The sequence below is a fragment of the Notamacropus eugenii genome, chromosome 4 (assembly GCF_028372415.1).
Source record: "Notamacropus eugenii isolate mMacEug1 chromosome 4, mMacEug1.pri_v2, whole genome shotgun sequence".
NCBI lineage: Eukaryota > Metazoa > Chordata > Mammalia > Diprotodontia > Macropodidae > Notamacropus > Notamacropus eugenii.
Window position 1 is genome coordinate 25,520,773 of NC_092875.1, and position 17,108 is coordinate 25,537,880.

The 17,108-nt window shown below is 39.9% G+C and overlaps 1 protein-coding gene across 1 annotated transcript in view; it reads left to right on the plus strand.

Moving 5' to 3' along the window:
* CIT (citron rho-interacting serine/threonine kinase) overlaps positions 1–17,108 on the plus strand; it is a 159,050-nt gene that overhangs the window by 94,968 nt on the left and 46,974 nt on the right. The window contains exons 23-24 of the mRNA XM_072600295.1: positions 155–352; positions 8,147–8,200. Of these exons, the coding sequence (XP_072456396.1) occupies positions 155–352; positions 8,147–8,200 (252 nt within the window). The remainder of the gene's footprint in view (positions 1–154; positions 353–8,146; positions 8,201–17,108) is intronic.

The following is a 17,108-nucleotide window of genomic DNA, read 5'->3' on the forward strand; positions in this document are numbered from 1 at the left end:
TGAGGTTTGTCGCTAGAATGTTTTCCTTTGTGCTGCCCTCAGTAAATGTTCTGCCAGCCCAGACTCCAGTTTGAGGGGCACAGCTGTGTCAGGTTTTGCCTCATTTTCCTTGTCAATTGACTTCCTTTGAGTGTTGGCTATTTCTCTTAATTAGGTTAGTCTAGAGCACGAGGAACAGAAGTTGGAACTTAAACGCCAGCTCACTGAACTGCAGCTCTCGCTCCAGGAGAGAGAATCTCAGCTTTCAGCATTGCAGTCTGCTCGTACAGCCTTGGAGAACCAGCTCCGTCAAGCAAAAACTGAGCTGGAGGAGACCACAGCAGAAGCAGAGGAGGAGATCCAGGCCCTCACGGTAGGTCTCAAGAACACCAGAAAGGTGGGGCTTAGGGGACATCTGGCAGAGCAGAGACCTGATGAGTGGAGAGCATTGGGGGTTAACTCTTGGGAGAGGCTGTTTAGCAGCCAGAGTCACCTCATGTGAGCTTCTTCTTCACTTAATTCAAGTCGGTATAGTTTTTCTTGGTTGGTTTTTCTTTTGATAATTAATTGTGGCTGCTGGAAGTTTCTTTTGGAATTCTGAAGAACTATGTGTTGTACACTGCTCCTTTGCCTCCACTTTACCTTTGCATGGTGTTCTAGGTTTTTTCAAGGCTCCTTCCTCATAATGACCCTGGCAGTGAAAGTCTCTGATACTTGAAATCAAGAAACTTGGGTTCAGGTCCCAGCTCTGGCACTTATGCTAATCATGTGACCCGGGCTGAGTCTCCTTCACTTCTAAGTGTCGGTTTTTTCAGCTGTTAAAGGAGAATGGAGGGTTGGAAGAGATAATCTCTAAGGTCCTTTCCAGCTCTAAATCTGTCCTTCTTTGATCCTTCTAACTCCTGCATTGGTAAGAGCAGTGCAGGGGTTATCACCATTTTAAAATAAAGAAACGAAGGCTCAGGGAGGTTTCCAGGTTTACAAAACTGTGGATGAGTGACTGACCCGTGATTATAGCCAGTATCTATGAGGACTGGGCCTGGAGCCCAGCTATTTGGACTCGAAGGCTAGTACTTTTTCTACGGTAACACACTACTTCTCAAAAATAGTATTTTATACTTTTATTTCTAGAAATAGGCATTTTTCTTGGTTTGCACTACATTATTCTTTCTGGATATCACTTAGTATAAGTGTAGTTTAATGTTATTTCCTTCCTGCTATTACTATAAGTTGCCATTCTATCATTTTTAAAAATGTATTTATATGGCCAGCCTCTGACATTTACCGAATCATTCTTATTTAAAAACTACAGGTCTTTTTCCATGATATTTTCTTGCCATCTGGCAAGACCGAAATGGGAAAGATTTAAAATTTCTTTTAAAAAGTGATTTACCTTAAATTCGTCCTAGTGGTTAGTGCTGTCTTTATATTTCTGTTGCTAGTATTTTGAAGTTATTGACATTATCATTGTCCTTCTTTCTGAATTTTTTCCCACATGCCAAAAAGAATTTATTTAATTTGTTTGTTATCATTTCAGATATTTATTTATAAGCCATCAATTAAAGAATAAAAAGTTAGCACTTACTATATGCCTAGTACTGAGTTTCAATTTAAATAGCCTTTTCTCTTTAGAATACTAAGTTGCAGTGATGTTCCTCATATCCAATTCCCTGGAGCTACAAAGAGAGGACCATATTTTGCCACTTTGTTAGAATAAGGAAAGGCACAGACATAGCTTACTGCATTTCTGTTTGAGACAATAAATGCAGAATTGCATACGCATTGCTACTGTTTATCTGCAGGTAGGTTGGCCATTAAATTCTGGAAGTTAAATCCTCTGTGGACTGGCTTTTGGAAGCCTACCACAGTAGCAAGCCCTCACTTAATTTAGGTGGTTGAGATCACTGCCTCAAAGTGTATTAAGAGCATCTGCCTGCTCTTCTGCCTCCTTTATTGGTGCCTAAACCTCTTCTCAACCCTTTGAGGTGGGTGTCACCCTATGGTTTTACTCTTCCCTTATCTCCGCTGGCAGTCCCATTCAGTCCCATGGCTTTAACTTCAGCCTTCTTAGAGGTGACCTGTAAATATCCATCACCAGCCCAAACCTCTTCCCAGCTCCAGGCCTGTGTCTCCAACTGCCTTGAGGCTACTCTCAGGAGATGTCTAACTAATATTTTACATGGAGCATGCCCCAGAGTGAACACACGATTCCTCCTCCCTCCCCAGACCCCATACCCTCTACCCTCAGACCTGCTGACTGCTGCTAAAGCTAGCACCATTTCTGCATTATTCCCTGTTGGAGTCTTGTTATCTTCCCTCTTGTCTCATCATCTGCCAAGTGCTGTCACTTCTTAATTCTGCCTTGGCCCGTGGCCAGTACCCTGATGTAGGTGCTGGCCTTGCCATCACCTGCTAGTGTTGCTGCAGTGGACTTCTCACATCTCCTCACAAAAGCTGTCTTTACTGTTTATGCCCCAAGAGTCTTCCTTGTCTTCCTACCTTGTGTTTATCCTGAAGACGTTTATGTCTATATCTTCTTAAATATGAATAGGATGTCTTTCATGATAAAATTTAATTTTGTCAAGAGCAGAGATTGTTTCACTTTTAAAATACATTGTATCCCTGGCACCTGTCACAGAGCTTGGTGCAAAGTGGATCCTTGGTTAATGCTTATTGGTTGGTAACTTGTAGGTAAATCTTACTTTACCATTCTTTTGTTCCGAAGTCTTCAGTGGCTCCTTCTTCCAGTAAAGCTGAGCTCCTTTTGTTCAAGCTTCCCAGTTTGATCTCTGCAGCCCCAACCCAGAGCTAGGCCTGGAGGGAGCAGCTGTTTTATTGGCACTTTCTGATTAACAGTTGCCTCTGCTCCAGGAACACCACAAATAGACTTTGCCTTGGCCTTCCTAGTTCTTTCTCTTCCTGGAATCGCTTCTCTGTTCTGCTTTTGGGTTGTTACCCACCCTTTGGTCTCCATAGATGCAGCTTCTTCCATGAAGCCTTCCTGATGTCCCATAGTCAGTCAGCGCTTTCCCTCCCTTGGGCCTCAGAGAAGATCGTTTGCTCCTTTCTTGTGTTTGTCTGGGTTACTTCATGTTGTGTTTTGCTTTCTTTGTGTCATTTTCATCTTTTCAGATTGTAAGGTCTGTGAGGGTAGAGACTAGGCCTTATCTGAAATTGTTTCCCCTCAGTGGATAACCCAGTGATTTGAACACAGTGGGTACTTGAAAATGCTTGTTGAATTATGTGTTATTTTTAAAAAGAAATATGGGCTTCTTGAAATCTAGAACTTCAGTTCTGCTCTGTTGGAATGATGGTGATGCTTATGAAATAGGAAGCGTTTGGTGTGGTCAGTGTTTATTCAGGTGGATGGTACATATGACAGTTCTTTAAGTGAAATAGTTGGATTTGTGTATTAGGTACACGGAAATCAAAACCTTTTCCTTGTCGATTTGGTTTTGCTGTTTGAAGGACAGTGTGTGTGTGTGTGTGTGTGTGTGTGTGTGTGTGTGTGTGTGTGTGTGTGTGTGTGTGTGTGTGTATGTCTGTTCCCTGTTGATATTGTCAATAATCCTGGTTACTGATAACATGGGATTGCTTTTTTGGATTTTGTTCTGTTAAATGTGTTCATTCTAAAGAAGGTATTTTTTTCTGGAGAGAAAAATGGTTGAGTTCAGATATGATGAGTGTCAAATTCAAGCAGTTTGATCGAAAATGATCTCTTAAGAGTTCATAGTGTTTAAATGTGAGCTATTGTGGCATGCTACATTCTAAAAAGAAAATGAAGTTGGATCTGGCAAGATCTAAAGTAAGGCATTTACCTCTTAGCATGAGATAAATTTTTAAAGAAAAGAGTTACCTGACTTGGCCTTTTTTCTGCTGCCAGATTGGATGGAACCCAATTAAACTGTAGAACTCTGTTGAAGTCACTTGGCAGAGGAGCCATTTGGTTGACTTTTTCATGTATTCTGCCTTACCATTGTCCTTTGGATCCATCCTTTTCTCCCCCATGCATAAAAATTAAGCCACTGTTAATAGTAGAGTATTGAATGAAGTCAGAAAGTGTACATGAAATTAAATGTGTGTAAATAGACACATAAGAAAATTTTTTAATACTTTGGATCTGAACCTCTGAAGTCTGCAGTTTTGATTGTTGGGGGGAGATAGTTTGTGGTGTCTCTAGATTTCATATTTGTAGTCAGGATTCCTTGTGTGATCTTCTTAAGCAGAGGTTGTGAGGGCACACAGAGAAGCCATTTGGCTTTGTGCACATGTGGTATAAGGTCACATTGAGACCTAGAGAAGAGGTTCTGGCTTCTTGGTCTCTCTGACATAACTTGGACATAGATGTGTCTGCCATTTTAGCCTAAGGAATGTCACTACATAGTCAAGAAGCTTCTAGAAGCTTTTTGCTTAGTGTCACTTTTCTTCCCAATATTGTTACCCTATGGTTCTGTTGTCAGTTTTTTCTTGTGAATGCTTGTTAAAATCAATAATCGTTCCCTACTCACATCCCTATTTTTGATATGTGCGTTGCTAGTTGACACTATTCTAACAACTGAATTTAATTATTAAATTGCCAAAGTGAAAGCCAGGAAATAAAATCAAGGATCAGAAGCAGGAGGATTTAGTTTGATGCATGATTTCCATGTAAAGGAATGAATAAAGGAAAGCTTGGGTCTTCTTTTATCCTGCCCTTGCCTAACATTTGAGGATAGACAGAGGTCTAATCTTTTCCATTTTCATCCGCAGTTTTTTCTCTACTCTCTTCTTCTTCCCAAATTCTCATTAACACAGATGGGAAAGACAGTTAAGACAATAGTGTGTGTAGGAAACATTGGCTCTAAGTGACCTTTCCGGCCCTACCTCTCACACGGCCCTTTCACATGTTTCTTAGATGGACTGTTTGCCCTTCCCTGCACACACTTTTTACTTTTCTGCATCTATACTTTTGTTCTTGCCCTTTTGGTTTCCCCTAATCCTTTCCCCAGCCCCTTCTCTCACTGTTGGAGAAAGTGGAAAGAGCTGTGTCTGTGCCATTAAGAGTGCTCCAGCTTCCAGGGCTTGTCTACTGGGTGACTGTGGGTCATGGGTCATAGATTGAAAACTGGAAAGTACCCTCATTAGATAGCTGAAAAAAATTGAAGCACAGAGAGGTTGTGGTTAGCCCAAGGGCATAGCAAGTATCTGGTATGACCTGTGGACCCTAGGGCCTTTTGACTTCCTTCAGCACTCTTTCCATGGGACCACAAAACAGGAGGAAATCTGCTCATCACTTGGAGCTTTGGATAATGACAACTCAAATTTATGAAGCATGTTAAAGTTTGTAGATCACTTTCCTCACATATGTACTCCATTTTCCAGATGAGAAAACTGAGGCTATGAGAGATTAAGTGACTTGCTCATGGTTGTGCAACTCAAAACTGAGGTGAGACTTCAATCCCGGGCTTCTGCATCGAAGTCCATCACCCTGTCCACTCTGTGATACCTACCTCACAGGGTGAGCTACAGGAGGAAAGGCCTTGGTTTTAGAGCCAGAAGACCTGTCTTTAGTCTCTGGCACCTGGGGCAAACCAGTTAACCCTTTGGGGCCTCAGTTTCCTCCACTGTAAAATGTTTACCTTAGATAATCTTTTCCGTACTAAATCTATGATCAAAGCATGATATAGACATCAGATCATCTTGTTCTCATCATCATTATGATCATACCAGCTCCTCCTGAACCTTCCTGATCCCCTCTGTTGGAAGTGCAGTACACAGTATCTCAGAGGTTATTGTGAGTGGTTCTAGACCACCACAATAAAGCACATATCCCAATAAAACAAATCACATGGATTTTTTTCGTTTCCTAATGCATGTAAAAGTTATGTTTACACTATTTTGTAATATATTAAGTGTACAATAGTGTTATGTCTTAAAAAATGTACATGCCTTAATTAAAAAATACTTTATTTTTGAAAAATGCTAACCATCTACTCTGCCTTTAGTGAGTTATAATCTTTTTGCTGGTGGAGGGTCTTGCCTTGATGTTGATGGCTGCTAGCTGATCTGGGTGGTGGCCTAACTTTCGGCCTAAGCTGGATTTCAACATGCCTTTCTCACAAAACTTAATCATTTCCAGTTTTTGATTTAAAGTAAGAGACGTGTGACTCTTCCTTTCCCTTGAACGCTTAGAGGCCATTGTAGGGTTATTAATTGGCATAATTTCAATATTGTTGTGTCTCTGGGAGAGAGACGGGGGAGCAGCGTGTTGGTGAAACAGTCAGAACACAATGACATTTATTGATGGTTTGCTATCTTATATGGGTACAATTCATGCTGCCCTGAAACAATGACCATAGTAACATCGGAGATCACTGATCACAGATCATAATAATGGATATCAATAATAATAAACTTTGAAATATTGCTAGTTACCAGAATGTGACACAAGAGACGTGATGTGAGCACAAGCTGTTGGAAACATGGTGCCAGTAGACTTGCTCAGTGCAGGGTTGCCACAAATCTTCAATTTGTAACAAATACAATATCTATGAAGCGCCATAAAACAAGGAATACTTGTACTTTTTTCTGTTGAACTCCTACAGCCTGTGTAGTAATTGTAATAATAATAATGAGGATAGCTAGCATTTATATAGGGCTTTAAAGTTTGTAGAGCACTTTACAAAGATCTCATTTGACCCTCTCGGTCATCTAGGGAGACAGGTGGTGTTCTCCACGTTTTACAGGTGAGGAAGCTGAGGTGAGGCAGACAGAGGTGAAGTGACTTCGCCAGGATTCCACAACGAGTAAGAGTCTGAGGGTTGATCTGAACTCAGGTCTTGCTGACTCCTGGACCAGTGCAGCTGCCCCCTGCTGACGTGTGTTACACTTTTATTTGTGTTGCTGTTATGTGTTTATTCCATTTATCCCAAACTACAAGACAGGAAGACTTTTTTTTTCCTCATAGCAGCTTATATGGGACCTTGCACAGAGTAGGAGCTCAACACATTATTGAGTGAGTGAATGACTGGTCTTCGTAGGTCCCCGTCTTCTGTTTTGTAGGGCGTAAGCTTCATGAAGGATGTGTGCACTTTATATTGCGTACTTCAGGATTAGCCACAGGATCAGTGCTATATTCTGGTTTTTAGTACTTCATAGTCAAGAAATTGTCAGAGATTGTTACTGTGATCGTAATGATGAAATATCAATTCTGTCATTACGTATTTAATTAGAATTAGTATTGGTTAATCAGACATGATTAGATAGTCTTGTAATTAGAATATAGATATAGATTGATGTTATTAGACATCTAACTTCCAATATGACAGTTAAAAGTAACTCGTTATTAGCAGTTGATTGATAAATTGGACAGTCTTTGTATAAAACACATTTGGATATAAATAAGCGAGTACAGGACCATACAGTTTGAGATCAGAAAAGAACTGTAGGATATCATGTGGTTCAAATGGCCTTGTTTGTGTAATGTTGTCGCTCCTTCGGGAGAATATAATCTTTCTCAGGCCAAGGACTGTTTTGTATCCCAATGCCCGACACATTGTAGGTTCTTCGTAAACGTGTGTTGAGATAGGAGTACGACTAGAATCCAGGTTTTCTGCTTCCTGCTGTTAGCAGGTTGGATTTATAAGACTAGAAGATAACAGGAAGACTAGGACTCCAAAGGATTCCTGATCGGTGTAGTATCCTTGTGAGTGAAATCAGCCTAGGATGGCAGCGTACCTTACCTTACCAGTGCTCAAGCAGAGCTGTGGACAGGCCAGCCTAGCACTGAACCTTGTTTGGGAGGTAGCAGGTGGTTGAGTGGAGGGACCCAGGGAGAGAAGAGGAATTTCTGTTTAAAAAACAAAACAAAACAGGTCTAATAAAATAAAAAGCAAACTTTGGGGTTTTCTATTGATAATCTTTTGAGCAGCCTGTAAAAATTAAATACTTGTAGGGATTACATAGTCTAAATTATATCTTGTCTCTAATGTAGCAAAATGTTTACCAGTGATTTGATTTTTTAAGTTAATTTGACATGTGCTAGTTGATTCTTTGCCACTGCAGATGTGCATCTACTTTCCCAGCTTGCTTACATGTTAGGGAAATTGCTCTTCAGTGTGTTTGACCAGTAACTATTAGATCCTATTCTAATGTATGAAAAATTGATGATTAACTTCTTACCTTTTAGGCACATAGAGATGAAATCCAGCGTAAATTTGAAGCCCTTCGTAATAGCTGCACAGTGAGTATTAAATAAAGATCATTAAAATAATTCAAAATTAAGAACGAAAAAGTCAATGATAAACCCGCTCCTTTCTGCTCATCATTTCTCACACGGGTGTTTGGCCTAAAGGAGTCAGTGCAATTTAAACTAAATGGATTTGAATTTTTAAGCCTTATATAAAGTTTAGTTTTTGCAATATCTGTCCATTTAAAAAATTACTATCCATTCATCATGTTATTGGAGGAGGATAATATGTTAGGTTCAGAATATAATACCTTTTTTTTTTTTTTGCAATATAGCTAATAAGAATGGGATAATAGCTCCAGCAAAAGATGAAAGGTTAATGTTTTATCTCTTATAAATTGGGAAAGAAAAATTCACCTGCCCAGATTCTGGCCTGAGGCAGAACTCCTGTGTAGAATGTATGAACAGGCCTCTCTGGGAGGTCATGCCAAGTGGCTTCTCCTCATAGAGGAAATAGCAGTTGGGCCTTCCTCATTTCAGCAGCACCATTTTAACATCTTGCTTGGAACAGCCATATTTGCAAATTATTTCCTTGAGCTCTTTGGAGCCTCTTAGTATTTCATATGAGAACTCGGAGTCATTGATTTTATCGTGAAATACCTTCAGCAGATGTGCATGCTTTCTTTGTGTTAGTTACATGGCAGGGAAATTTCAGAAGTTTATTTCAGACTTTCTTACAAAACAGTACTAAACAGTACTAAATGTGTACTCATTCACTTGTGGTCTCCACTCTGTTTTGACCTCAAATTGGTTTGACTGCCACCCTGTTCACGTCTTCATGTTCTCCCTCCCTTACCTTCTATATTCTTACTCTGCCAAATGGTCCAAGACCTCCTAGGTGCTAAGCTGTCTTTTTCAGAATAACATACTTCTCTTCCCTTTAAGTTATGTAGTAGCACAGTTTACTCTGGGGCAGGAAGTCCTTTGAGTCCTGTTTCTGGGCCTTCCACTTGCATATGCCTGTAAGTGACTTAGTGTAGAGAGATCTATTCATACTGCTGGGGCTTGCCTTCCATTTTCCTATTATCTGTTCTTTGACCAGCAGGTTCCTTCTCATTCTATTCCTACGTTATCTTTCTGTTCTAGTGTTCTAAATTCACATTTTCTACTATAGCTGTACACGTTGTAGATGGGCACTTAAACATTGAGCCAGTGCATTTACATAGTATTTTCATGCTACGATGGGTTTTAAAATGAGACGTATTTTTAAAGGTGTAGTAGGTCAGTCAACTACTTCAATTTTTTAGACTTTTCTTCTTGGAAGTTTGTCTTTTTTCTAGGACATAGTAGTGCTTTATTCTTAGTAGGAAATAACTGAGGGGTATAATTCATGTAGTTAAAGTTCTTCCCTCAGAATGCTGGAGTTGGGGTTCAGTGAGACTTATTTGGAATTGTTTTAAATATTTCATGAATGTGTAATCATGGGCATTCTCTGAACGTCTCAGAGTCTCATCTGAGACCTTTTCTATAAAATGGGATCAAGAATACTCTCACAGTCATTGTAGACAAAGTGTTTTGTGAATCTTGTGGCTCTACAGAAATGTGAGCTAATACAGGGTGGTGTAGAAGTTTTTTAAAAGCTTAGGACTTCACTAAGACTTTTGGGGCGCTCAGCATCATGAAGACTTGCTCTAGAACAGTGTTGTGCCGCTACAGGGAGTGTTCATTGTAAAAAGTGATGACCTTTAACCAGGTGCATTTTACTTTTGTGAGCACAATATATACTTTAAGGATACCACATCTTACAAAAGAGCTATATGCTCCTTAAGTCCTCCCAAAAAAGTCTAGAATGTTTTCATAGGTATTGTCCTTCCCATCTGTACTTCCCAGGGGCAGTTGGAGGTACAGTACAGAGAGTGCTGGGCCTGGAGTCAGGAAGACCTGAGTTCAAACCTTCCCTTAGAAATCTCCTAGGTTTATGACCTTGGGCAAGTCACATAACCTCTGTCTGCCTCACTTTCCTCAAACTATTAAAAATGAGAGTAATAAGCACCCCTTTTCCAGGATTGTTGTGGGGATCAAATGAGATCCTACTCATTGAGAGCTTAGCACAGTGACGTGCTTATAGTGGGTGCTTAATAAATTCTTCCTTTTCATCATTGCTAAGAAACAAATAATCACAGAATCTAACAGAAGAAAGTCCAATAGATAGCATTCAGGAAACTTAAGAACAAGATTTAAAAACTTAACCTAACTGTGTCTGATGAAGAGGTTTTAAAAATGATTATACTTAATATGGCATCCAAGACTGCCTAAATCTGTTTCAGAGGGGAGTTGGTAGGCAAACATATGACAGAATTCCATATGTATCATTCTGTTGACTGTAAGATGAAAAATGAGCAACACCCCCCCACAGGTGCTTTAAGCAGGGAATAGGGAATAGATTAGCATTTTGGCCCCTTGTGTTTTATTATCACCTATCACCTTCTCCGACTGCAGGAGCAAACATCATTCTTTGCATCCTCCTGAGAACCGACCAGGCAGCACTTTGCTATTGCTTTTCATGCTATTGAGGTAGAAGAACTAACTTAAATTTGTCAGAACCATGATGCTTGCAGATCAGTCATGAAAAGGCAACAGAAATCCTAAAATTCTGGACATTTGTTTCAGGGGTGGGGGATGGAAGTGGAGGTGGCAGGAGAATATAAGTTCTATACTTGGTTTCTGTTGTAATTGCATTAAAAACTTTGTTGATGGATGATCTCTTCTGTTGAAGGAAAGATGTTAGAAATCATATTTTGACAAACTGTGATAGGTAAGACTGGATTATTATATAGTTTCAATTAATTTGACTTCTTCCACCAAGTTCAATTGCACCCCTTTGGATGATTTTTAAGGCTTGCAATTGCAGAAAGTGTCATTACCTTGCAACCAGCTTGGTGAGGAACCTAACTTAGGTTGGTTATTCCTTGGACAGCAAGCACACGGTCTGTATTTGGAGCAATTCCAGCTTGGTGGGAGCTTGGGCTCTGCTGGCCTAACTCTTGAGCACCCACAGTCAGGGATGTCCCTGCCAGTGTGAGGCATCAGAGAGTCCCTCTAGGGATCGTTAAATCATGCTGATGCTCACTTGTGGCGTCTCAGCCTCAGGAACAAAAAGGATCTCAGTGACTATCTAGCCAGATCCATGTGGGAGAAAGAATCCCTTGTCCAGTTTACCTGACTAAAGTCTGAGCCTATGGACCTCCAGTGAGCGGGGCCCACTGCCTTCTGAGATCTCTCTCTCATCATCATGAAGTCTTTCCTTACCTCAAGCCTTAATCTGCCTCTGCCACTTTCAGTCAGTGTTTCTGGTTTTGCCCCGTGGGGCCCAGAACAACTAGCCTATTTCCTCTTTCACCTGACATCCCTTCAGACACTTGAAGATGGTTCTCAGGTGCACCTAAAGCTTCTTTTCTCCAGGTTCAACATCTCCAGTTTCTTGAGCTGATCCTTATGCGGTGTCACTTCAAGGTTCTTCACCATCTTTTGTTACCTTTGTCTGGATGCTCTGCAGCTTGTCAATGTCTTTCCTAAGATATCATGCCCAGAACTGAACACAGCTTTCCAGACAGGGTCTGACAAGGGCAGGTTACAGCAGAACTGCCACATTTATTTCTGGATATTTACACTGCCGGTGCAGCCGAGGATGACAGTAGATTTCTTGGCTGCTCTATGACACTCAAGATCTTTTTGGACAAATTACTGTCTAATTGTACTTTCCCTACTTGGTCTGTGTGAAGTTGAACCTTAGAACCCAGCGGTAGTACTTGGTGTTGCTCGCATATCAATTTCCTCATCTTGTATTTGACCCAGTATTCTAACTTGTCAAGGGCTTTTGGAATAATGACTGTCGTGTGTCATCCAAGTCATTGATAAATCTGGGGAACATCACAGGACCAAACACATTTCTCTGGAACCTTCTTCCAAGTTGATATTCTTTATAACTTTATGTGTTATGTGGCTTTATGTGTCTGACCCTCAACTAGTGCCAAATCTGGTTAATTATACTATTGCCAAGTCTACATGTTACCATCTTTTCCATGAAATATTTTAGTTAACTATTTGTATAATTATCCTCTCTTTATTTATCAATTTAGCAATCCTACCCAAATAGGAGACGGGCTTTTCTCTAGTGACCTATTCTTGATGTTGACTCTCTGTCCTTTTCTAGATGATCACTTGTCAGTTTTTGAGTCTGAAGTTTTTTTCGCCATGTTGCCAGGGGAAGTCAAAGTCAAGTTCGCTTGTGCTCATTCCATGTTCTTCTGCTCTTTGAAAATCAGGACATTTGCTCTTTTCCCATCCTGTTCTCTTCTTTTCTGATCCTCTGTTTCTTTGATTGGGGCTTTGCTCCATGTCTGCTGGTTCTTTTAGGGTCCCTTCATCTAAGCTGCTGACTCAGACCTATGAAGCACAACTGGCTGTTTCTTGTTATCTTCCCTGGGTCATTTACTCACCATTAGCCACTTTTTTCCTGCCCTCGTCAACTAAAAGACCATTCTTTTTGTCATAGACAAGAACTCAAGTAACTATTAATTTTCTCTGGGTCAGTTCAGTTTAGCTTAATTTCAGTAAACGTTTATACAGTCCTCTTCCAGGAGACAAAGACAACTGTGAAAACATCCTCTGCCCTCAGAGATCTCACATCCTTCTGACATGACATAAGTGACAAATACCATACATTAGCATCAGATCCAGTTCAGTAAGTACTTTGAAAGTGCTCACTTTTTGTTTACAAGACCTAGATCTCTGACTTTTCATTGAGGAACATACATTTCAAAAAATAAATTTTCTTTCTTACTGTGAATTTAATCAACAAGCAAAATATTCCAACATGCAAAGAACAAAATAGATTTTATATGAAACCATGAACTTCTGTTGTTTGTTTTTTAGTCTCTCTCCCTCCCTCTCTCTCTCCTCACTCCTCTCCTTCCCCTCTTTCTCTTTCCTTCCTTTTTTCCTTTTCTTCTCCTTTCTTCTCTCTGCCCCTGCTTCTCTGTCCTTTTCTTTTCCTCTTCTCTTTCCCTCTTTTATCTCCCTCCCCTTATAGCAAATAGGTCTAGTCACGGAAAACACATTTTGCACGTCTAGTTTTTTGCCTTTCTACCAAGAGGCAGGAAGTTTGATTGATCTTGAGTTTTCTGACATCATAATTGTTCACTTTGTTGGTCAGAGTTCTGAAAGCTTTCAAAGTTCTTTGCCCTTTACATTATTGTGGTCATCAAATTATAGATTGTCTCCTGCTTCTGCTCATTTCACTCCCCATTGATTCGTACAAGTCTTCCTAAGTTTCTCTGAATTCTTACATTATGATCATAACCCACTGTATCATATACCAGTTTCTTCTCTCATCCTCCCAACTGATAGGTCCCCACTTTGTTTTATTTTCTTTACTACAGCAAAAAGGACTGCTAGAATTCTTTTTGTAATGATGGGTCTTTTTTTCTCTGTCTTTGATCTGCTTGCGCATATGCCTCGTAAGTTTATTGCTGAGCTGATTTATTTTCATTTCACTGACTTTTTGTTCCTCATCCCAAAGTTGTTTCTGGAATGGTTGGATCATTTCTTACAGAGCTAACAATTTATTGGAGGGATGAAGCAGACAAGTATATACATGATTGTTTGAAGAGAGGAAACTCATAGGAGGCAGCACTTTAGCCAAGCCTCACAGGGAGCTAACAATTTTAACAGTCTGAGATGAACATTCCTGGCCTTTCCATAGTTGATAGATCACATGTGGACTCACTCATGTCCCTTTGTTTCTGCTGCCCCGCCTGGTTTCATCTCCATAACACAAGAAAGGCCTGGTGTCTGGTGTCTTCTGTTGCCCCATCCCTTGCTGTCTTGTCTCCCCATTGAGATTGGAAGCTCCTTGAGGGCAGGAACTGTCTTGCTTTTTATTGAGTGTATCCCCAGCACTTAGCACAGTGCCCTTCATAAATGTTGATTACCTCTGCCTCTTGGAATCCCCAATGTCTCTCAAGACAAAGCTCAAACAAGATGTCCTGTGCAAAGGCTTTTCCAGTTTTCCTAGTTTTTAATACTCTCTCCCTCTTAAAATGATATTATTTTGTAGATGGTTTGCCTTTGCTTATCTGTGTACATGGACCCCCACAGTAAAATGTAAGTTCTTAATGGACAGAGACTGTTCTGTTTCCTGAGCACCTACCACAGGGCCTTTCTCTTTCTTTCTTTCTTTTTTTTTTTTTTTTATTAATTTGTTTTCAGTTTTCTACAGTCATTTCTATAAGTCTTAGATTTTCTCCCCCATGGATGCATGATCTAGGTATGAAGATTGATACTATAAACAAATTAGGGGGGCAAGGAATAGTGTATTTGTCAGTTTCATGGAGAATGGAGAAATTTATGACCAAACAAGAGACAGAAGTCTGGAGTACAAAATGGATAATTTTGATTACATTAAATGGAAAAGATTTTGCACAAGCAAACCCAATGCAACCAAGATTAGGAGGGAAGCAGAAATTGGGAAAGAATGTTTGAAACTAGTATCTGTGATAAAGGCCTCATTTCTAAAATATATACAGTGCTTTTCTTATGGATGTTCAATTGTTTTAGTAGTTCTGACTCTTTGTGACCCCACGTGGGGGTTTCTTGGCAAAGATACTACAGCAGTTTGCCATTTCTTTTTCTAGCTCATTTTAGAGATGAACAAATTGAGGGAACAGGGTGAAAGTGATTTGCTCAGGGTCCCACAGCTAGTAACTATAGGAGGCAGGATTTGAAGTCAGGAAGAGGAGTCTTCCTGACTCTAGACCCAATACCCTATCCATTGCACCACCTAACTGCCCTTTCTTATGTATAGTAAGGTTGTAATAAAGGTTTAATTAAATTAAAAATTTCATTCTTATGAGGTTCGCATTGCTCCTTGGCTGACTTTCATTGTAGAATTTCTGTTTGTAGTCTCCACCTATACTTCCTCCAGATCCCTTGAAATGTGTGCTCCCTAAATCTGGGCATATGTCACAATGTGCCTGTCAGTCCTGTAACTGACTTTCAGACTGGAGTATTTGCTTCCCAAGGTTCCCATCATTTTCATCTCAGCATGTACTTCCTAGTTAATGAAACCAGATCTGGAATAGAATGTCCCTTTGTTGATTCTTCTGTCTTTTGAAGGACAAAAGTAAAATTAAGGCCAGACAGTGAATTAATAACAACTTTGTTTTTCACATAGAGGATGCTTCTGTTTCTGCCTCCTTTGATTTTCACCCCAGTGTTTTTCATTGTGCTTTCACCCTCAGGATTTGACAGTGATATCATTTTACCTGACCTGCTTTTACTGTCTTCCCACAAAATTGAGTACCATTGACAGAATAGGCTGAAACACAAAATTTTCTTAGATTATATTTGCCCATTTAGAAGAAATTTTCTTCTAATAGTAGCAGCAAGCTGGGCTTAAGAAAATCCTCTACTAACAATATATTTTAAAAAGTCTAATATTTTCATTTATTGTAAATATCTTTCTTCTGTCATTTTGATCTGAATGATCCAAACGGAGATGATAAACACTTTGAGTCACAATATAGGATGACATTTTCAAATTAGTACATGAACATCTGTGATTCGTATAACACACTTCATGAGCTGCTGCCCCCCTCTGGATCAAAGCAACGTCATGAATTGTAGAGTTCGATAGATTACAATCTATTATATTAGATTTATCAGAAAAGTACATCAGAAAACCTGAGGGAATTAGGCTGCTCTAAATCTTTGAGTGGAATCTTGTGATAAGCAGATAATTCTCCAGGTTAAGTGGTCACTAGATATAGATTGATGACATAGTAGAAATGGAAATTAGGAGGCAAGAAGGGTGCTTGAGAGCTGGTTGGGGGGAAGAGAAATGGGGGCCCTTGACCCTTCACTGGAGAGTCAACAAGCATTTATCAAGTGTGTACGATGTGCCAGACCCTGTGCTAAGTGCTGAGGATCCAGAGAAAGTCAAACACAGGCTTCCTGCCCTTAAGGAGCTCACAGTCTGAAGGGGGAGATGGTATGTAGACAGCCATGTACAAATGAGGAGTACACAGGGTAGTTTGGAAAGGGAAGGCCCTAACACTGAGGAGGGTGAAGTGGCTTATTTCAGGTGTTCCTCACTTTAGTATGCCTGGTAAGACACAGCAGTCCGTTAGTGAATCCGAGGGCAAACTAGGCTCCCATGCACTGACGAGTGTCTTTAGATAGAGTTACATTTATAATGATAATAGCCCAGGTTTATCAAGCACATTAAGCACAAATATTTTCCTCACAATAACCTTTAAGATAAGTGATGTTTTCCTGCTTTGCAAATAAGACAACATGAGCCTAAGGGAGGGGAGGGTCCTTGTCCATAGTATTTGGAAATCACATGTTCTTGGTTAAGTGTTGGGGTTTACTGATATTTGGTTCTGTATAATCCAGGAAAATTAGTATCCTTTTAACATGCTCTTGTAGACTATGTAATAATATGTCCTTTGCTGTGTTTTATGGGCTTGTCTTTAGTCATTTTTTAAAAGAGGACTCTGAAAGAAAGATTGAAAGTTAAAAAACCAGGGTGATAGCAAGGATAGTGGAGATTGCTGGACTTGGAGCATTTATGAGATATATGACTCTGGACGAGTCCATTAACTTCTCCATTCAACATATGGAGAAATTGAGTCACAGGAAGTTCAGTGACATGTCTAACTGAGGTCTTCTGAGAGCCTGGGCAGAAGTGAGGCAGAGCCTGAGCTTTCTGATCCGTGGTTTAGAACAGGCCATCTGGTGAAACCTACAGGCTCCTCAGAATCATGTCTTTGTACGTGTGAAAATAAAATACACAAGATACAAAGGAAATAAGCAAAATATTATTTAGCAAATTTTAAGCAAATTTAGCAGATTAGCAAAATATTTTTAAAGTAAATTATTTTTAAAAGTTCAGGGGCTT